The sequence below is a fragment of the Oryzias latipes genome, chromosome 8 (assembly GCF_053564925.1).
Source record: "Oryzias latipes strain Hd-rR chromosome 8, Olatipes_Hd-rR_3.1".
NCBI lineage: Eukaryota > Metazoa > Chordata > Actinopteri > Beloniformes > Adrianichthyidae > Oryzias > Oryzias latipes.
This window is the reverse complement of record NC_136244.1, coordinates 679,504-700,597: the sequence shown is the minus strand read 5'-3', so window position 1 is coordinate 700,597 and position 21,094 is coordinate 679,504. Positions and strand designations below refer to the sequence as shown.

The window sequence follows — 21,094 nt, the reverse complement described above, 5'->3', positions numbered from 1 at the left end:
TCCAGCCTACCTGGCAGCCTCTGTGGGAGCAGGCTGGGGGGGTCCTGCAGGGAAGCTCCGCCCCCCTGGGCTTTGGTGGAGTACATGGTCTCCGTGGAATCCAGGGAACCTGGAGACACGAGTAACATCGACTTTCTGTGTTCTGTTTGAGAAACCTTCATTTACGGAACCACCAGGAGTCCGATTGGACCAAAGCTTCGTTAGAGCTTCAGGAGAACATTCTGCCTGTCCTTCACCCGCTCACTGTTAGGCCTTTCCTCCTCCTCTTCCTCCTCCTCTTCTTCCTCCTCTTCCTGCTCCTCTTCCCCTTCCTCTTCCTCCTCTTCCCCTTCCTCCTATTGCCCCTCCTCCTCTTCCTCCTCCTCTTCCCGCTCCTCCTCTTCCTCTTCCCCCTACTCTTCCTCCTTCTCCTCTTCTTCCTGCTCCTCCTCTTCCCCCTCCTCTTCCTCTTCCTCCTCCTCCTCCTCTTCCCCCTACTCTTCTTCCTCCTCCTCCTCCTCTTCCTCTTCCTCCTCCTCCTCTTCCTCCTCCTCTTCCCCTTCCTCTTCCTACTCCTCTTCCTCTTCCTCCTCCTCTTCCCCCTCCTCTTCCTGCTCCTCCTCTTCCCTTTCCTCTTCCTCCTCCTCTTCCCCTTCCTCTTCCTCCTCTTCCCCTACTCTTCCTCCTCCTCTTCCTCCTCTTCCTGCTCCTCCTCTTCCCCTTCCTCTTCCTCCTCTTCCTGCTCCTCCTCTTCCCCTTCCTCTTCCCCTTCCTCTTCCCCCTCCTCTTCCTCCTCTTCCCCCTACTCTTCCTCTTCCTCCTCCTCCTCTTCCCCTTCCTCTTCCTCCTCTTCCCCCTCCTATTCCCCTTCCTCTTCCTCCTCTTCCCCTACTCTTCCTCCTCCTCCTCCTTTTCCTCCTCCTCCTCCTCTTCCTACTCCTCTTCCTGCTCCTCTTCCTCCTACTTTTCCTCCTCCTTCTCCTCCTCTTCCTGCTCCTCCTCTTCCTCCTGTTCCTCCTCCTCTTCCCCCTACTCTTCCTCCTCCTCTTCCTCCTACTTTTCCTCCTCCTCCTCTTCCTCCTACTCTCCCCCCTCCTCCTCCTCCTCCTCTTCCTCCTTCTCTTCCTCCTCCTCTTCCCCCTACTCTTCCTCCTACTCTTCCCCCTCCTCTTCCCCCTCCTCTTCCCCCTACTCTTCCTCCTCCTCTTCCCCCTACTCTTCCTCCTCCTCTTCCTCCTCTTCCCCCTTCTGTTCCTCCTCCTCTTCCTCCTCCTCTTCCCCGTACTCTTCCTCCCCCTCCTTCTCTTCCTTCTCCTCCTCCTCCTCTTCCCCCTCCTCTTCCCCATCCTCTTCCCCCTCCTCCTCTTCCTGCTCCTCCTCTTCCTCCTCCTCGTCCTCCTCCTCTTCTTCCCCATCCTCTTCCTCCTCCTCCTTTTCCTCCTCCTCCTCTTCCTACTCCTCTTCCTGCTCCTCTTCCTCCTACTTTTCCTCCTCCTTCTCCTCCTCTTCCTGCTCCTCCTCTTCCTCCTGTTCCTCCTCCTCTTCCCCCTACTCTTCTTCCACCTCCTCTTCCTCCTACTTTTCCTCCTCCTCCTCTTCCTCCTACTTTTCCTCCTCCTTCTCCTCCACCTCCTACTCTTCCCCCTCCTCCTCTTCCCCATTCTCTTCCTCCTCCTCCTCTTCCCCCTACTCTTCCTCCTCCTCTTCCCCTTCCTGTTCCTCCTCCTCCTTTTCCTCCTTCTCTTCCCCCTCCTCCTCTTCTTCCTCCTCCTTCTCCTCCTCTTCCTGCTCCTCCTCTTCCTCCTGTTTCTCCTCCTCTTCCCCCTACTCTTCTTCCTCCTCCTCTTCCTCCTACTTTTCCTCCTCCTTCTCCTCCTCTTCCTCCTACTCTTCCCCCTCCTCCTCTTCCTCCTCCTCTTCCCCCTTCTCTTCCTCCTCCTCCTCTTCCCCCTACTCTTCCTCCTCCTCTTCCCCTTCCTGTTCCTCCTCCTCCTTTTCCTCCTCCTCTTCCTCCTCCTCTTCCCCCTCCTCCTCTTCCTCCTCCTCCTCCTCTTCCCCCTACTCTTCCTCCTCCTCTTCCCCTTCCTGTTCCTCCTCCTCCTTTTCCTCCTTCTCTTCCCCCTCCTCCTCTTCCTGCTCCTCCTCTTCCTCCTCCTCGTCCTCCTCCTCTTCTTCCCCATCCTCTTCCTCCTCCTCCTTTTCCTCCTCCTCCTCTTCCTACTCCTCTTCCTGCTCCTCTTCCTCCTACTTTTCCTCCTCCTTCTCCTCCTCTTCCTGCTCCTCCTCTTCCTCCTGTTCCTCCTCCTCTTCCCCCTACTCTTCTTCCTCCTCCTCTTCCTCCTACTTTTCCTCCTCCTCCTCCACCTCCTACTCTTCCCCCTCCTCCTCTTCCCCATTCTCTTCCTCCTCCTCCTCTTCCCCCTACTCTTCCTCCTCCTCTTCCCCTTCCTGTTCCTCCTCCTCCTTTTCCTCCTTCTCTTCCCCCTACTCTTCCTCCTCCTCCTCTTCCTCCTCCTCTTCCCCCTCCTCCTCTTCTTCCTCCTCCTCCTCCTCTTCCTCCTCTTCCCCCTACTCTTCCTCCTCCTCTTCCTCCTCTTCCCCCTTCTCTTCCTCCTCCTCCTCTTCCCCCTACTCTTCCTCCTCCTCTTCCCCTTCCTGTTCCTCCTCCTTCTCTTCCCCCTACTCTTCCTCGTCCTCCTCTTCCTCCTCCTCCTCTTCTTCCTCCTCCTCTTCCCCCTACTCTTCCTCCTCCTCCTCCTCTTCCTCCTCCTCTTCCCCCTACTCTTCCTCCTCCTCTTCCTGTTCCTCCTCCTCCTCTTCCTCCTTCTTTTCCCCCTACTCTTCCTCCTACTCTTCCCCCTCCTCTCCCCCCTACTCTTCCTCCTCCTCTTCCCCGTACTCTTCCTCCTCCTCTTCCCTCTACTCTTCCCCCTCCTCTTCCTCCTCCTCTTCCCCGTACTCTTCCTCCCCCTCCTTCTCTTCCTTCTCCTCCTCCTCCTCTTCCTCCTCCTCTTCCCCCTCCTCCTCTTCCCCATCCTCTTCCTCCTCCTCCTCTTCCTCCTCTTCCCCCTCCTCCTCTTCCCCCTCCTCTTCCTCCTCCTCCTCCTCTTCCTCCTCCTCTTCCCCCTACTCTTCCTCCTCCTCTTCCCCTTCCTGTTCCTCCTCCTCCTCTTCCTCCTTCTTTTCCCCCTACTCTTCCTCCTACTCTTCCCCCTCCTCTCCCCCCTACTCTTCCTCCTCCTCTTCCCCGTACTCTTCCTCCTCCTCTTCCTCCTACTCTTCCCTCTACTCTTCCCCCTCCTCTTCCTCCTCCTCTTCCCCGTACTCTTCCTCCCCCTCCTTCTCTTCCTTCTCCTCCTCCTCCTCTTCCTCCTCCTCTTCTTCCTCCTCCTCTTCCCCCTCCTCCTCTTCCCCATCCTCTTCCTCCTCCTCCTCTTCCTCCTCTTCCCCCTCCTCCTCTTCCCCCTCCTCTTCCTGCTCCTCCTCTTCCTCCTCCTCGTCCTCCTCCTCTTCTTCTCCATCCTCTTCCTCCTCCTCTTCCTCCTCCTCCTTTTCCTCCTCCTCCTCTTCCTACTCCTCTTCCTGCTCCTCTTCCTCCTCCTTCTCCTCCTCTTCCTGCTCCTCCTCTTCCTCGTGTTCCTCCTCCTCTTCCTCCTACTTTTCCTCCTCCTTCTCCTACTCTTCCCCCTCCTCCTCTTCCTCCTCTTCCCCCTACTCTTCCTCCTCCTCTTCCCCTTCCTGTTCCTCCTCCTCCTTTTCCTCCTCCTCTTCCCCCTCCTCCTCTTCCCCCTCCTCCTCTTCTTCCTCCTCCTCCTCTTCCTCCTCCTCCTCTTCCCCTTCCTGTTCCTCCTCCTCCTTTTCCTCCTTCTCTTCCCCCTACTCTTCCTCCTCCTCCTCTTCCTCCTCCTCTTCCCCCTCCTCCTCTTCTTCTTCCTCCTCCTCTTCCTCCTCTTCCCCCTACTCTTCCTCCTCCTCCTCCTCTTCCTCCTCATCCTCTTCCTCCTCTTCCCCCTTCTCTTCCTCCTCCTCCTCTTCCCCCTACTCTTCCTCCTCCTCTTCCCCTTCCTGTTCCTCCTCCTCGTCTTCCTCCTTCTCTTCCCCCTACTCTTCCTCGTCCTCTTCTTCCTCCTCCTCTTCCCCCTCCTCCTCTTCTTCCTCCTCCTCTTCCTCCTCTTCCCCCTACTCTTCCTCCTCCTCCTCCTCTTCCTCCTCCTCTTCCCCCTACTCTTCCTCCTCCTCTTCCCCTTCCTGTTCCTCCTCCTCTTCCCCCTCCTCCTCTTCTTCCTCCTCCTCTTCCTCCTCTTCCCCCTACTCTTCCTCCTCCTCCTCCTCTTCCTCCTCCTCTTCCCCCTCCTCCTCTTCTTCCTCCTCCTCTTCCTCCTCTTCCCCCTTCTCTTCCTCCTCCTCCTCTTCCCCCTACTCTTCCTCCTCCTCTTCCCCTTCCTGTTCCTCCTCTTTCTCTTCCTCCTTCCTTTCCCCCTACTCTTCCTCCTCCTCCTCCTCCTCTTCCCCCTCCTCCTCTTCTTCCTCCTCCTCTTCCTCCTCCTCCTCTTCCCCCTACTCTTCTTCCCCATCCTCTTCCTCCTCCTCTTCCTCCTCCTCCTCTTCCTCCCCCCTTCCCCTCCTCCTCCTCTTCCCCCTACTCTTCCTCCTCCTCCTCTTCTTCCTCCTCCTCTTCTTCCTCCTCCTCTTCCTCCTCCTCCTCTTCCTCCTCCTCCTTTTCCTCCTCCTCTTCCCCCTCCTCCTCTTCTTCCTCCTCCTCTTCCTCCTCTTCCCCCTTCTCTTCCTCCTCCTCCTCTTCCCCATCCTCTTCCTCTTCCTCTTCCTCCTCCTCCAGATGGATGCCGAGGCTTTTTGTTCTTTAACACGTGACTCTGGGATGGATCGCTGAACTGTCCAGATCAACGACCACGAATGATGAAGACCAACGATTGTTTATTAAAATGTTCCAAATGAAGAATCTGGATTAAACCACCGGATGTTTTGATCAAGTTGAGCTAAACTTTAAGTTTTCTGTGTTTTCTCTCCTTGTTCCAAATCCTTTGCCAGAGAAAAGGACTTGGAATTGAACGGATCATGACAAACACCGGGACGCCAGCCCCTCCCTGCATGAAGGCTGGACTTGGGGGTTCCAGGGACCGCAGCTCAAGCTCATGAGGGGAGGAGTCAGACGCAGCACGAGTCCAGAAATGGGACGGACTTTAGCCAGTAACAGATTTTCTGCTTGTTTTTGTCTTTTTGTTGTTTCCATGACATCAAAAGACTGAATGCTTGAAATTCCTGAACGTACCTGCTGCCAGGTCAAAGGTCCTCCCCTTCACCGAGCTCTGAACAGGGGACAACCAGTTCAGGACCGAGCCCACCACAGGGATCTGCCTCAGCATCCCCTGAAACACACAGCATGAGTTCTGATCCAGCGGCGCCGCTCCGGCCAGCACCAGATGGACCCACCTCCTCCAGAAGCTTCTCCTCGCTGGCCCGCTGCAGCTCCAGCTCCGCCTCCAGGATGCCCTTCTTCACCACCTCCGTCATGTTCTCCAGCAGCTGCGGGACACCAGAACCAAAGTCACATCTTCAGAAACATCATTGGAGGTCCAAACACTCAGTCCTGGTTCAGACATGGACCCAGACGGTTTAATGAAGGAAAGCCTCAATGAGGCCGTGTTCTGCCGTCTCGTCTGCGGGCCTTAAAAACGATTTCATTCTGTTTTTTAAGCTGAATTCAGACAAACTGCATTTGATCATCTATGGCTTTGCGTCTGTAGTTTTTAAGTTGTTCCTCGGTTCTTCTGGAAAGACAGTTTTTGTCGTCCTAAAGCACTTTGTGCTGAGATGACTTTTGTCATTAAGCCGTAAAAACCACAGTTACCCGCCCACTCTCCTCCACCTCCCGTCCCAGGGCAGCTATGGTCTGCACCAGCTCTGCCACCGCCACATCCTCCGTCACCATGCCGACGAAGACGCCGTTCTTCTCCGCTACAAACTCTGGAGCTGAGAGCAGAAATAAAAGGGAGACGGTTTCTGGCTACGTGTCGTGTGGACACGAATCAAAGAAAAAGCCAACAGCAGAATCTGACTGCAGCACTTCCGGTCAGATTTGAGGAAGAGCAGAAACGCTGACAGCTCCCAAAATGAGATGCACCCACTGTTAGCACAGCTGCAGCAGCTGCTCTGCGGCAGGACAAGGCTGTGACTTCCAGAAACTTCTGTCCAATCAGAAGGTCTGAATACTGTGACCATTTTTGCAGCGTTGTATGGTTTGATTTGGTGGTTTTTGTCCTGTTAAAACGCCGTCTGTCATTACACCATTTTGTGGTTGGAGCCGCTCTGCGGCGGCGGCTCTCCGTCCGTTTGATGAAGGGTTTCAGACCGGAGGACTGACCTGAGGAGAAGACGATGTCACTGTCCAGCTCCTGGAGCTTCTTCAGCAGTTCCTTGTTGATCTTCTCCAGCTGCTGCTGCCGCCTGCTGCCGTCTGCCTCATCAGACTGTGGTTCATACCTGAAGAACAGCAGCAGCACCTTCAGAAAAGTCTGCTCACATGTTCAGAGCTGCACAGCTTTCAAAGAGGTTTCTTTCTAAATTAAAAAAACATATTTAAAAAAGAAAAGACTTGACGAGTCCAAATGTTGAATGTATGAGATTCTATCATTGTGTCATTAAAAAAGTGACGGCATATTCTGAATCTAGACCTGACCAAACATGTTCTTATTCTTTGTTCGATAGAGAGCAGCCAGCTTCTGCATGAAGAGGTTCCAGAAAACCATCTTCAAATATCTCAACCTGCTTCATCAATCATCCAGAGAGAAACTCAAAGGTCTCCATTAAAAAGGCTCCGACAGTCAGAATGTTCCGGCTGGCGTTCCCTGCAGCTCACCGCACAACTCCCAGCCCGGCCCAGTTCATCTCCTCCACGTATGTGAGCGAAGACGCCAGGCGCCGCGTCTCTTCCCAGAAGGCTGCTCTGTAGGTCACGGTGGAGGTCATGGCGGGTACCAGCTCCTGCAGTGTCGCCACCAAACGCTCCACATCCTCCCCCTGTGTGCCGAGTTCTGGAGGGGAAACCACCAGCGTCACATCCAGCAGCTCTTTCTGTGATGACAAACCATGTGAGGCCGGCACCTGCAGCAGTCAGGAGGGGGCTGAAGCGGATGCAGACCCCCTCGCCGTCCAGCTCCACCACATCCACGCCGCTGCCGGGAACCCGCCGAGCCGCCTGCTGTCCGAGCTGCAGGGATCAACAAACGCGTCGGTGCTGCTGGAGCTGCAGCGCTAGAACCGCCACACGGCAGGTTCTGGAGGATCACTGGAAAAGCGCTAAGAAGTGACACCCAGCCAGGACGAGTGTGCTGCTCTCACCCATCGGTTGAAGGAATCCAGCAGGTTCTTCTGGTGGAGATCCACTGAATCCTGTCTGCATTCTTGGACACACAACAGGGACGGAAGTCAAAGGAAAGAAGAGGCTGAGGCGGCCACAGTCATGCCACAGGCTGCTGAATCCACCACAGACTTTAGGGTTTAGGCATGTGAGACCGTCTGACCGGTCAGAAAACGGATCACAGAGTCGAGTCGCTAACAAGACTGCTTCTGTCAACACGTCAACACTTCCAGCTACCGGCATACCAGAACTCTACAGGACCGGCCTCTAAACATGCTGCTGGATGCAAACAAACACTTCAACACTTTGGGCTTTCAGACACGCTTCTTTAAAGCTTAGTGGAGCGTCGGCATGTTCTTCAGTGCTGGTTGTTTCTAATCTCCCCTAGAAGGATCCATGTCTGCCAGCTATGGTGAAATCGGTTTTCATGGTGGTTTTTACTGAAATGCGTCACCGTCGTGTTACTGGTGTGTCACCAGCACACTGCAGCTCACCTTCCCCAGAACTGGTTTCTAGGCAGAACTTGAAGAGAACCACTGGAGAATCCAGTTCATCTTCCACCTGTTGGGAGAACAAAGTTTGTCAGATGAAGATCTGATTTCTGCGTCTCTGCATATAGAAGCGGCTCATGAGACCTACCAGGGTCTTAATGGAGTCCAGAGACTTCAGCCTCTGCAGCAGCTGCTGACTCTGCACACAGAAGAGAAGGTAGTAGGTTTACTAGGCAGTGGCCCCCCTCCTGTGGTTGCCGTATGGAGTGGGCCCCCCCTCTTTCGGTTTTATTTGCACCTTAGACATGTAGGGCCCTTGGTAGGGGGGGTGCTTGGACATCACTGCCAGCAAGCAGCGGATGTCCTCCTGGCACCCTACCCGCCAATTTTAACCGCACCCCCCTTAGTACACACACCCCTCCCCCCTCAATATATACATCCCAACATAAACACACACACATGCACACACACACCCTTTCAAACACACATACACGCACACACATTTTGCAAGGAAGGTGGGACCTGGGTCCGTCTGTCCCCTGCCTCTTCCCTGGTGGGGGGTACGGGCCCCTTTGCAGCGGCGGCCGTGTCCCCGGGGTGCCGGCTTCCTGGGCCCGGCGGTGCTCTCTCCGCGCGGTGGGGGGGTTCACATTACATCTGAGCCGGGGGTGTCTGGTCCCTGGGGGGTGGGTTCTGGTCCTTGCTCCTGAGCGCTGGGCCCCGCCAAATTTCCAACTGTGGCCGAGCCTGGTCGGGCCATATTTACAACACCCCTTGTGGGCCCTCTTTATTCCCCGGGGTTCCCCCCTCCTGGGCGGGGGCGGCGGGCCCCCTGCCTCGCTCCTCCCTGGACCAACCGTGGGCCGGGCGGATGGCTGCCTGGTGTGCGGAGCGGGTCTCCCTTGGGGGGTCCTGGCTCGTACCTGGGGTTGGGGCGGGGGGGTGCCCGGAACTCCTGGGTGGTGGTGGGGTGCTCGTTTGGGGCTGTGGGCGTCCTTCTCCGGTGGGGCCCTGCGTTGGGTTCTCCCGGCGCGGCGGGGGGGCTGCTCTCCTGGTTGGGCTGGGGCGGCGCTCTCTTTCCCTCCGTGCGTCCCTGGCCTCTGGCTCTGGGGGCCTTGCGGCGGCCCTGCTGGCCCTGGCCTGGGTGGCGGGCTTGGTCGCCCGGGCGGCGGTTGTTCCCTGCCGGTTCCCGTGTGGCGTTGGGGGGATTCCGGCTGCCGCTGCTGCTGCGGTGGGGGTCTTGGGGTGGGGATGGCTGGGCACTCTCCCTCCTTCTTTTCACGTTCCACCATCCATTTTAGAAGAACATTAACACTCACCTGAGCACAGGTGTTAGCTCACCATTGCACTAACAGTTTGCGTGTTAGAAAGATTGAAATATTTCACACTAGTTGGTTTTAAGGCATAAGTATGCGTGTGAACACTATCGGTTTTGTGTACATGTCGACAGGTGGACATTTTTGCAGCTAGCAGGTGTGTTTATAACATTTGAGTGTGTGTGTGGACAGGCTCCGCCCTTTTTGTACTACATTTGAACCTTACCATAATGATTAACAACCAGTAAACTTGTTGCTTTATGCTGCTTCATGGTCTTACCCCCCTTCCCCTCCTATTTTCACCCCCTACCCCCCCTCTCTCTAGCGTCCCTCTCTCTTCTTCCCTTCTTTCCTTTTCCGTCCGGTCCAACACCAAAGATTTCCAAACATGATTGAAATTAATAAAGTTTGGCCTCAATTCCAAAAGGGGTTTATTCAGACATACCTTTGGTTTGTCTGAAGATTAATAACCCCTCTTGTTAAAGTAAAATATGTCCAACCCAAGAGGCCCTCAGCTCTCATCTGACTGCCCAGCTGTTGGACAGGACAAGTTAAAAAAAAAAAAAAAAAAAAAGAAGAGAAGGTAGTCAAAGGGAAGAAGACACGTGTCCCGCCGCCATGGGCTCTTCTTTACATTAACTCACAAACAACAGATGACCAAGACTGAGTTCCACTTCCATGTTACAGATTTGTCATCATCACAGTTAGTTTGTCCATTCCATGTAAATGAGTGAAATACAATGACAAATTCCAATTCTGAAGCTTTTTTACTGGGTCTCACTTAATTCCTGTGTCCAGTGCTGGACTCTTCTTGGCCGCATGGACCAGGAGGAAGGCTCAGGTTAACACATGCGACCAGCATTTAGCCTTGGACACACTTAAATAAGTGCATCTTGGCCAACATGAATTTCCTTCAGTTGCATGTAAATACAGCCTTAAAAATTATCCCTTACATCAATCAACAAAAAGCTGAGCTAAAAACCCCTGAAACGTGATCTGCAGTTAGGATCCAGTTCAAGCGCTTCAGTGTGTCTTGGATCCGGATAACAGACGTGTCCTGCAGAGACACGGATGCTGCAGCATGGAGACACAGACATCTGGAAGGACGTCGTCCTGAAAACACGTCTGAGCTCATTTTTAACGGATAAGTTGTTCAAAAACCAAAACACAAGGAAATAGATGGCATCTAAAAAAGCAGCTAGTCAGACAGCCAGCAGAGGGAGAACGGCTGAACCGAGGATTTGTCATGAAATCATTGGTAAAAGCAGGACTGCTGGCTCCCTCAGATCTGGGACGTGTCCTTCAGGAGGCCCCCTGTCCTCCACCATCTACCTGTTTTCATGGCGCCTGTTAGAGCCCATCTTCAGCAGGAAAGACACTCGTCTTCTACATGTTGGGCTGCTGCTAATCCCAGTTTACCAAAGTGAACCAACAAGAAGCAAAATGCTTTCATTCACTTTAAAAGCCCTGAAGAAAGGTTGTTGGATTCTCCATCCACACACTCCTTCACACCTTTGACCAATGTGCATGCAAAGCGGAACCAAACCTACATCGAGAGGTCGACCGCTCCACCCCTCTGCCAGAGACGGTGGTTTGGAAAAAGTGTTGGCAGAGCTGCAGTGTCTGCTTTGCTACAGCGGGTTTGTGGTGCAGATCTCTAAGCAGAAGCAGCTTCTGGCTGCAGGAATGAGCAGGAACCAAAGGAAAGGCTCGGAATCGAACACGCGTCTCCCTCTGGAACAAGAGCTTCTGCCCTTTGGTTGTAGTTTAGGAGAAAAAGAAACCCTCCCCGTAAATGAGAGGCGGGCTGATGCTCACCAGAGCGGCGGCGTGGCGGATCTTCTGGGTGATCCCGTTGTGTCCCAGGTGCTGCAGTGACAGCCAGAGGGGCAGCGCTCGCAGCTTCTCCACCAGCCGGCTGGAGGTCAGCCCTGCCGCCAGAGCCTACGGGCAAAGCATGGTGATCAGACGAAACCCCCCCATGCAGCCGCCCAGACCGCCCGTCAGCGTGAGGACCGCCCACCATCGCCGGGTCTTCATGTCTGTAGAGGGTGACGGCTGGAACCGCCGGGAGGCCGAGCCACGGACCCGGGGTCAGAGTCAGGCTGTCGCTTCTGCTGGCGGCCTGCAGAGGGAGGGGGCACATTGAACCCTTGTTATGGAATCACACCTCTTCACGTCCGTGTCAAACGTTTTCATGCAGGAATAACATAACATGAACTTCACTGGTTTTTCTCCTCTACAGGAAGACGGAGCGGCTTTTCCACCAACGCCAGCTTTAGCCTCAGTGGCGCTCTGCGGGTCAGACGGGCCCGCAGAGCGCCACTGAGGACGTCTGCAGCCCCATCCACGGGTCACATGGTGCTTCTCAAAGCTTTGTCAACAGCATTTGACCTCTAACAGAAGAGAGACTTTACCGTGACGGTAGAGGCGACCTCCTCCAGAGCCAGAGTGGCCAGGTTGACCCTGAACAGGAATGGAGCAGATTCATGTCACTGCAGCACAACGGAGTCAGAGCCAGAAACGTTAGCAAAGCAGAAAGCCTCGTTTCTGAGCGCCACACCTGCTTTTAGAACATCTGTATTCTAGATTCATCGTGTTATTTCAAGTCCTTTCTGTTTGAACAGTCTGAAAACTGTCATAGTTTTGCTGTTCTGACTTTTTTATGCTCTCTGAAACATCTATTTTCTGTGACGGGGCTGGTTCTGGCCTGGGGGAGTGTCGTTTGTGTCACCCTGCAGATGCTAGACATGTTTTGTATCACAGCTTTCGAACAGAAACGTCTGCAAACAGGATGTACAGTCCTGCCCCCATTAGAGGGTACGTCCAACGTGCTTTTTGGTCACAATCATTTACTGTGAAAACAGTCAGTCCCTATAACAGCTTATAGAATGTGCATCAGTCAATACAAATAAATATATGCAATAAATAAGACTGTTAAAAGCAGAATAACTGATAGTAACCATAGCGAGGAAAACGACCATTTAAGCAGCGCCAGATTTACATTTGTCGTGTTTTTAACCATGTTTACTAACATATTTCTTGGTCCTTTTGGACAGAGACTAAACTTGAGGAGCAGCATCAGACCGTTTTAACCTGTTTGTGTGACCTGGTTTGTTTCCGTGTAGTTTTCATTCATTAAAGCAGAGGATGAAACCAACACTTTTCATGAGAGAGCTTTGTGGGCGTGGCTTTTCAGCCTCGGGTCCTCGACCAGTGCGTTTGTCAAACTGAAGGTCTGTAGGTATAAAGACGGTTTTTGTCTGCTTTAGAATCAAAGAGCCGACCCACCCCTCCACATGAAGCCACAGGCCGCTCTGATCGCACACGTCTTTCAGTCGGCTCAGTTTGTCCGTGTGTCCGGCTGAATACGTTCCTGAAGGAAAGAAGGAGGAAAGCATGACGTGATCCCTCCCACCGCCTTCAGACTTCATCCTGCAGGTGTGTTCATGCTACAGGTGTGTTCATGCTGCAGGTGTGTTCATGCTGCAGGTGTGTTCATGATGCAAGTGTGTTCATGATGCAAGTGTGTCCATGCTGCATGTGTGTTCATGCTGCATCTGTGTTCATGCTGCAGGTGTGTTCATGCTGCATGTGTGTTCATGCTGCATGTGTGTTCATGCTGCATGTGTGTTCATGCTGCAGGTGTGTGCATGCTGCAGGTGTGTGCATGCTGCAGGTGTGTGCATGCTGCAGGTGTGTGCATGCTGCAGGTGTGTTCATGCTGCAGGTGTGTTCATGCTGCAGGTGTGTGCATGCTGCATCTGTGTCCATGCTGCATCTGTGTCCATGCTGCAGGTGTGTTCATGATGCAGGTGTGTCCATGCTGCAGGTGTGTCCATGCTGCAGGTGTGTCCATCCTGCAGGTGTGTCCATGCTGCAGGTGTGTTCATGCTGCAGGTGTGTCCATGCTGCATCTGTGTCCATGCTGCATCTGTGTCCATGCTGCAGGTGTGTCCATGATGCAGGTGTGTCCATGCTGCAGGTGTGTCCATGCTGCAGGTGTGTCCATGCTGCAGGTGTGTTCATGCTGCATCTGTGTTCATGCTGCATCCGTGTTCATGCTGCATCCGTGTTCATGCTGCATCCGTGTTCATGCTGCATCCGTGTTCATGCTGCAGGTGTGTTCATGCTGCAGGTGTGTTCATGCTGCAGGTGTGTCCATGCTGCAGGTGTGTTCATGCTGCAGGTGTGTTCATGCTGCATCTGTGTTCATGCTGCAGGTGTGTTCATGCTGCAGGTGTGTTCATGCTGCAGGTGTGTTCATGCTGCATCTGTGTTCATGCTGCAGGTGTGTCCATGATGCAGGTGTGTTCATGCTGCAGGTGTGTTCATGCTGCATCTGTGTTCATGCTGCAGGTGTGTCCATGCTGCAGGTGTGTTCATGCTGCAGGTGTGTTCATGCTGCATCTGTGTTCATGCTACAGGTGTGTTCATGCTGCAGGTGTGTCCATGCTGCATCTGTGTCCATGCTACAGGTGTGTTCATGCTGCAGGTGTGTCCATGATGCAGGTGTGTCCATGCTGCAGGTGTGTTCATGCTGCAGGTGTGTCCATGATGCAGGTGTGTTCATGCTGCATGTGTGTTCATGATGCAGGTTTGTTGATGCTGCATCTGTGTTCATGCTACAGGTGTGTTCATGCTGCAGGTGTGTTCATGATGCAGGTGTGTTCATGCTGCATGTGTGTTCATGATGCATGTGTGTTCATGATGCAGGTGTGTTCATGATGCAGGTGTGTTAATGCTGCATCTGTGTTCATGCTACAGGTGTGTTCATGCTGCAGGTGTGTTCATGCTACAGGTGTGTTCATGCTACAGGTGTGTTCATGCTGCAGGTGTGTTCATGATGCATGTGTGTTCATGATGCAGGTGTGTTCATGATGCAGGTGTGTTAATGCTGCATCTGTGTTCATGCTACAGGTGTGTTCATGCTACAGGTGTGTTCATGCTGCAGGTGTGTTCATGCTGCATGTGTGTTCATGCTGCATGTGTGTTCATGATGCATGTGTGTTCATGATGCAGGTGTGTTCATGATGCAGGTGTGTTAATGCTGCATCTGTGTTCATGCTACAGGTGTGTTCATGCTGCAGGTGTGTTCATGATGCAGGTGTGTCCATGCTGCAGGTGTGTTCATGCTGCAGGTGTGTTCATGCTGCAGGCGTGTCCATGATGCAGGCGTGTCCATGCTGCAGGTGTGTTCATGATGCAGGTGTGTCCATGATGCAGGTGTGTCCATGCTGCAGGTGTGTTCATGCTGCAGGTGTGTCCATGATGCAGGTGTGTCCATGCTGCAGGTGTGTCCATGCTGCAGGTGTGTTCATGCTGCATCTGTGTTCATGCTGCATCTGTGTTCATGCTACAGGTGTGTTCATGCTGCAGGTGTGTTCATGATGCAGGTGTGTCCATGCTGCAGGTGTGTTCATGATGCAGGTGTGTTCATGATGCAGGTGTGTTCATGATGCAGGTGTGTTCATGCTGCAGGTGTGTCCATGCTGCATCTGTGTTCATGCTGCATCTGTGTTCATGCTGCATCTGTGTTCATGCTGCATCTGTGTTCATGCTACAGGTGTGTTCATGCTGCAGGTGTGTTCATGATGCAGGTGTGTCCATGCTGCAGGTGTGTTCATGATGCAGGTGTGTTCATGATGCAGGTGTGTCCTTGATGCAGGTGTGTTCATGCTGCATCTGTGTTCATGCTGCAGGTGTGTTCATCATGCAGGTGTGTTAATGCTGCAGGTGTGTTCATGATGCAGGTGTGCTCATGCTGCAGGTGTGTTCATGATGCAGGTGTGCTCATCATGCAGGTGTGTTAATGCTGCAGGTGTGTTCATGATGCAGGTGTGTTCATGATGCAGGTGTGTTCATGATGCAGGTGTGTTCATGATGCAGGTGTGTCCATGCTGCAGGTGTGTTCATGATGCAGGTGTGTTCATGATGCAGGTGTGTTCATGATGCAGGTGTGTTCATGCTGCAGGTGTGTCCATGATGCAGGTGTGTCCATGCTGCAGGTGTGTTCATGCTGCATCTGTGTTCATGCTGCATCTGTGTTCATGCTACAGGTGTGTTCATGCTGCAGGTGTGTTCATGATGCAGGTGTGTCCATGCTGCAGGTGTGTTCATGATGCAGGTGTGTTCATGATGCAGGTGTGTCCTTGATGCAGGTGTGTTCATGCTGCATCTGTGTTCATGCTGCAGGTGTGTTCATCATGCAGGTGTGTTAATGCTGCATGTGTGTTCATGATGCAGGTGTGCTCATGCTGCAGGTGTGTTCATGATGCAGGTGTGCTCATCATGCAGGTGTGTTAATGCTGCAGGTGTGTTCATTATGCAGGTGTGTTCATGATGCAGGTGTGTTCATCATGCAGGTGTGTTCATGCTGCAGGTGGGACTCACCTGCGTTGGCAATCAGCAGCAGAGGACGCTTTCCTGCATCTGTGTCTTCTTTCAGGAGTTTTTCCAGCAAGGCCACATCCTACAGGGACACACCAGCGTCTGAGGGTTTCCACCAGACTTCTGAACTTGTCATAGTAGCGTTTTCCTACCATTTGGTGCTGTGATCCAAAGACGGTGTTACAGGGAACCGTGCACAGACTGGAGAGCGGCAGGCCGAGCTGAAAACACATCCATGAAGTTGACTTTCTGAGTGGTCTGAGAGCAAAAACATGAAGTCTAGACGGAGGCGGGAAGAGCTAATGGCATCATTTCATGGGAAAAGCATATACATTTTTAACTCTAGAAAGTTTTTTCTTTCCAAACTAAACTGTAGTTTTAGCGTCACGTTGTTCACCTTTTGGCACAGCCAATCAGCTTTCACTGGTGTGGCACAGAGTTTTATGCCTGATGCCCTTCCTGACATGACCCCGGCACAGGGGGACAACATTCTAGTGGCTGCATAGTTAGGCAGCAGCGCGAAGGGTCTTCCCCGAGGACCCCGACCATCCAGCTGCTACATCTCTGATGTCACGTTTCTGAGTTTATTATAACGGAGCGATGGCTTCTGAAGAAGACGGATGAGGACTCCAGATGGTGACTCAGCTTCAAAAAACATGCCATCTTCATGACGGAGAATCTTCATCCACATACATTTCTGTGTTCCTCTAAAAATACCAGACTGTTTTTGTTAAAGCCCATGAGTGGCTGGGATAGGCTCCAGCAGCCCTGTGACCCTGACGGGACATAACGGACTAGAATAGGAATGAATGAATAGATTCTAGAATAGAATGAAACATTTCTGGTCACAATAAGGTTTTCCTGGGGTTTATACTTCAGAGTAAAAACAGTCAAATTTGACAGAATGAGAGCATAATGCACTCAGCTAGAAGTCCTGATGTTTAATGCAGCATGTACTCAAACGTGGAGAGCTCTAAACTCTGGGGGCCGATCACATCATCTACGTCTGCAATTCATCCTGAAGTTCTTCTCTGGTCAAAGCATTCCTGAACAGCTGAAGGTTAATGCTGCTTTTATTCTGAAAGTCTTGAAATGAGGTTTAGAGGAAGTAGCCTGTCAGCCGGAAGTTTCCTTGCTTAGCATTAGTGGCCGGTTTGGAGACGGCTTCAGGAGGACAGAGGTAGAGCGTCCGTCAGCCTGGTGGGAACTGGACTGAACTATTAGGACAGCTGGCTTCATACTCTGAGCTCCTTTGGAGGACTCATGGATGCTTCCTGTGGTGCTGTGGGGTCTGTGTGTCTGCACCTGACTGCACAAGTGTTGTCCCAGTTCCGGCCTGCCGGCGGCGCTCTGATAGATGACAGGCTGGTGGGCGCTCAGGGCGCCGTATCCTTCAGCGCCATATTCTTTGTACTGGGCATGAAGGACCAGGCGGCACACCTTCACTATTCCGTCCCTGTCGTCCTCGTGGAAGTAGGCGGAACCGTTTTCATACCTGTGTGGAGACAGAGGCCTGAGACGGATCGTTCTCGAAGCCGTCCGTAACCCCGAGGCGGCCGGCGGTACCTGAAGAGCCTGCACAGCCACAGCGTGCTGTCCGACAGGACGCGAGTGCTCAGCTTCCGGAGTCGCTCCCGCTGCAGCACCGAGAAGTACGCCGCCAGGCTGTGGCCCAGCAGCGTCACCTGGTCCTGGACCCCCACCCCCAGCCGCCTCCTGGAGGCAGACATGGCCGTTTAGCGGCGGAGAACCGCAGGTAGCAAGCAGACCACATGAAACCCGAGCAAAGCGGGCAAAAGACACAAAAGGTGAAGAAAAGCAGAGCGGCCTGCAGAGAGACGAAAGGTTTCAGAGAGTCTGGAAAAAGGAGGAGGAGTCATGTTGGCGCCCTGCTGGCGCCCTGCTGGCAGCTGTGCTTAGAAACAAACATTTGCAGCAAAAGACAGGAGAAAACTCGGTCCCAGCAGCTGCAGACTTCCTGTTTTCATGCCGTTTGGGAATTCAACACAACTTTTAAAAACATCTGGTGTTATGATTGACATGTTGGTTTAGAATGACATTCATGCAGCTGTCAGTCATACGTACGCTGGCCTGGGCTCCTCCTCCTCCTCCTCCTCCTCCTCTTCCTCGTGGAGGAGGTGTTGGACCACCTGAAGGAGGCTGCTGACATCCAGTCCACTGCACACAGACACACAAACAGACTCACTGCCATGTCTGAGCAGATTCCCTCCTGTTCTGTTCTACGACAGTCATGATCTCCTTCATTCACTTTGGTTTTAAATCACATGATTATTTATTTGCTTTTCAAGCCAATCAGAGGTTTTTGTTTCAATCCTCTTTATTTTAACCTTAGTGTTCCATTCTCAGAGTTTATTTTATTACTACATAGTTTCTGCTTTTAGTATTTTAGTAGTATTTTTAGTATTAGTATCTGAGCAGCAGCAATGGAGGGAGTTCCAGAGACGAGGAGCAACGGCGTGAAAGGAAGACCTTAAGCATCGGGCCGAAGAGGATGGGGTTAAAGGTCGATATGCTTGACCATGCCAGGCTCTGAAAACTAAAATAGAATTTTAGAATCAATTCCAAACTTGACTGGAAACCGATGTAAAGCAGACGGCAGAGCAGCGATGTGTTTACCGCTTCCTGCTAAAGCCTCGCTGCAGAGCTTTGCACGAGCTGAGGACGGGTTAGGGGGCGTTTCTTTTTAAGTGCCACAACGGGGACTCCACTGTCCTCCTGGGGGGCTCTAATGCCCACGGGGCGACGACAGCGGCGCCTGGAGGGGCGTGACCACTAGGAACGGCCTCCCTGATCTGAACCCATGTGGTGTTTTCTGAACAAAGGTTCAAACCCACGGCCGTCCACCAATGGTTTGGTTTGTGTCTCCCTGTCAAACTCCTGTTCAGAGGCGTAAAAACAGACGTGAAGTGTCCTGAACAAAAACCAGCAGATCTTTACAGACAACAGAAGCACCTTTTCTGGATCAGAGCCCCCATTTCAGTAGCAAAACTAAAAGACTGCAGGCAAGGATCATCACACAGACGTTACCAAAAAGCAGTCCTTGGTTCATCGTTGGCCGTCTAACATTATTTGGGGGGATTCTGCAGTAACAGCACAGCGTTCTGCGTCTGAACTGGTCAGTCCATCCCCTCCATGCCGTGTCTCCTGTCCAGAATGTTTCCAGAGTTACATGATCAGATCTGTGTTTTATTCAAACATCCTGGACTCCTTTCTCTATGAAGGTTAGAACTTTGAGAATTGAAACCAGAGAAAAATGTGAAAATGTTGGTGTCTGACTGAGAAAAGAGGACAAAGTGTGTAGTGAGGAGTTTTCCTGCCTGAGAACATGACGACTTTGCAGATTTCACCTTCACAGCTCTGCTCTAGAATGTAACTGTACGTCAGGACAGAAACCACGACAGGAATCTGATCGGGAAGCACGTATTCCTGGATTTTGAGACTTTTAGCCGTAATGATGTTCATGCCAGCGGGTCAGTACAGATTAACAATCCAGTTTTTCTGCGGCCGACAGGAAGTGTGTGCGTCTGAGCGTCTTACTCTCCCTGCAGAGGTCCTGGGATGCCGTTTCTCCAGAGAGGACACCGATCCGCTGCTCCCCCCGGCTCTCTGCTCACACAAACAAACAAATGGGTCAGTTGGTGAGGCCAGGTCTCAGGCCCGGGGGGGGGGTAATGAGTGCAATTAACAACACCCAGAGAGGGTCCTTGGGAATGAGAGCAAAGCAGAAACGATCATGTGGCATGCAGCAACTCCAGCCTCCTGACAGAGCAGATCCATGCAAAGACTGGGGAGTTCCTGGATCCCACCCTCCCTAACTAACCGCTCAGTGTTCCAACCTGAAACCACTGCCTTCCCAACTGGAACATGAACACAAATGCCCCCCCCAAAGCCAGGTCAGAGGGGCTGCTATGCCAGTCAAATAAATGTGTCCTGAAAAGATGCTGGAAGGAATTCCTCTGAATTAAGTCTGAGTGTCTGCATCAGTTTTCCTCTCACCTCTGTCCGTCTCTCAGCGTCTTCATGGCGTCACTCAGACTTTTTTCCACCTCTGCCAGAGCGCCGTCAGACGACATGGAGAAGTCGTTTGCTGCAGAGCAGACGGAGCAACAAATAAACACAACTAAAGTACACAAGTCTGAGGAATTTCACATTGGTCAACGTTTCCTGACTGTGGCATTGATTTTGGTTTTATTTCTAGGCTAAATCTAGAAAGTAAAAGATGAAGTGAACAGCAGTGAACAGCAGTGAACAGCGGAGAACAGCAGAGAACAGCGGTGAACAGCGGAGAACAGCGGAGAACAGCAGTGAACAGCGGACAACAGCGGAGAACAGCGGTGAACAGCGGAGAACAGCGGAAAACAGCGGTTAACAGCGGAGAACAGCGGTGAACAGCGGAGAACAGCGGTGAACAGCAGAGAACAGCGGTGAACAGCGGTGAACAGCGGTGAACAGCGGTGAACAGCGGAGAACAGCGGTGAACAGCGGTGAACAGCGGTGAACAGCAGAGAACAGCGGAGAACAGCAGAGAACAGCGGTGAACAGCGGTGAACAGCGGAGAACAGCGGTGAACAGCGGAGAACAGCAGTGAACAGCAGAGAACAGCAGTGAACAGCAGAGAACAGCGGTGAACATCGGTGAACAGCGGTGAACAGCAGAGAACAGCGGTGAACAGCGGTGAACAGCGGTGAACAGCGGTGAACAGCGGTGAACAGCAGAGAACAGCAGAGAACAGCGGAGAACAGCGGAGAACAGCAGAGAACAGCAGAGAACAGCGGAGAACAGCGGAGAACAGCGGAGAACAGCGGAGAACAGCAGAGAACAGCAGAGAACAGCGGTGAACAGCGGAGAACAGCGGAGAACAGCAGAGAACAGCGGAGAACAGCGGAGAACAGCAGAGAACAGCGGTGAACAGCGGAGAACAGCGGTGAACAGCGGTGAACAGCGGTGAACAGCGGTGAACAGCGGTGAACAGCGGAGAACAGCGGTGAACAGCGGTGAACAGCAGAGAACAGCGGAGAACAGCAGAGAACAGCGGTGAACAGCGGTGAACAGCGGAGAACAGCGGTGAACAGCGGAGAACAGCAGTGAACAGCAGAGAACAGCAGTGAACAGCAGAGAACAGCGGTGAACATCGGTGAACAGCGGTGAACAGCAGAGAACAGCGGTGAACAGCGGTGAACAGCAGAGAACAGCAGAGAACAGCGGAGAACAGCGGAGAACAGCAGAGAACAGCAGAGAACAGCGGAGAACAGCGGAGAACAGCAGAGAACAGCGGAGAACAGCAGAGAACAGCAGAGAACAGCGGTGAACAGCGGAGAACAGCGGAGAACAGCAGAGAACAGCGGAGAACAGCGGAGAACAGCAGAGAACAGCGGAGAACAGCAGTGAACAGCGGACAACAGCAGTGAACAGCAGAGAACAGCAGAGAACAGCAGTGAACAGCAGAGAACAGCAGAGAACAGCGGTGAACAGCGGAGAACAGCAGTGAACAGCGGACAACAGCAGTGAACAGCAGAGAA

The 21,094-nt window shown here is 52.9% G+C and overlaps 1 protein-coding gene across 2 annotated transcripts in view; it reads right to left on the bottom strand.

The window, feature by feature from the left end:
- The window catches only part of pdxdc1 (pyridoxal-dependent decarboxylase domain containing 1), a 29,532-nt gene that overhangs the window by 3,185 nt on the left and 5,253 nt on the right, over nt 1–21,094 (bottom strand). For both annotated transcript variants that reach the window (XM_078951040.1, XM_023957895.2), the window contains exons 3-23: nt 19,572–19,662; nt 19,113–19,181; nt 17,640–17,732; nt 17,121–17,270; nt 16,860–17,049; nt 15,707–15,775; nt 15,558–15,636; nt 12,456–12,540; nt 11,582–11,630; nt 11,188–11,289; nt 10,983–11,108; nt 7,997–8,047; nt 7,852–7,918; nt 7,339–7,400; nt 7,102–7,207; nt 6,857–7,031; nt 6,362–6,480; nt 5,849–5,970; nt 5,431–5,523; nt 5,270–5,366; nt 11–109 (exon numbers count right to left, since the gene is read on the bottom strand). In XM_078951040.1, the coding sequence (XP_078807166.1) occupies nt 11–109; nt 5,270–5,366; nt 5,431–5,523; nt 5,849–5,970; nt 6,362–6,480; nt 6,857–7,031; nt 7,102–7,207; nt 7,339–7,400; nt 7,852–7,918; nt 7,997–8,047; nt 10,983–11,108; nt 11,188–11,289; nt 11,582–11,630; nt 12,456–12,540; nt 15,558–15,636; nt 15,707–15,775; nt 16,860–17,049; nt 17,121–17,270; nt 17,640–17,732; nt 19,113–19,181; nt 19,572–19,648 (2,080 nt within the window). In that variant the 5' untranslated portion in view covers nt 19,649–19,662. The remainder of the gene's footprint in view (nt 1–10; nt 110–5,269; nt 5,367–5,430; nt 5,524–5,848; nt 5,971–6,361; nt 6,481–6,856; nt 7,032–7,101; nt 7,208–7,338; nt 7,401–7,851; nt 7,919–7,996; nt 8,048–10,982; nt 11,109–11,187; nt 11,290–11,581; nt 11,631–12,455; nt 12,541–15,557; nt 15,637–15,706; nt 15,776–16,859; nt 17,050–17,120; nt 17,271–17,639; nt 17,733–19,112; nt 19,182–19,571; nt 19,663–21,094) is intronic.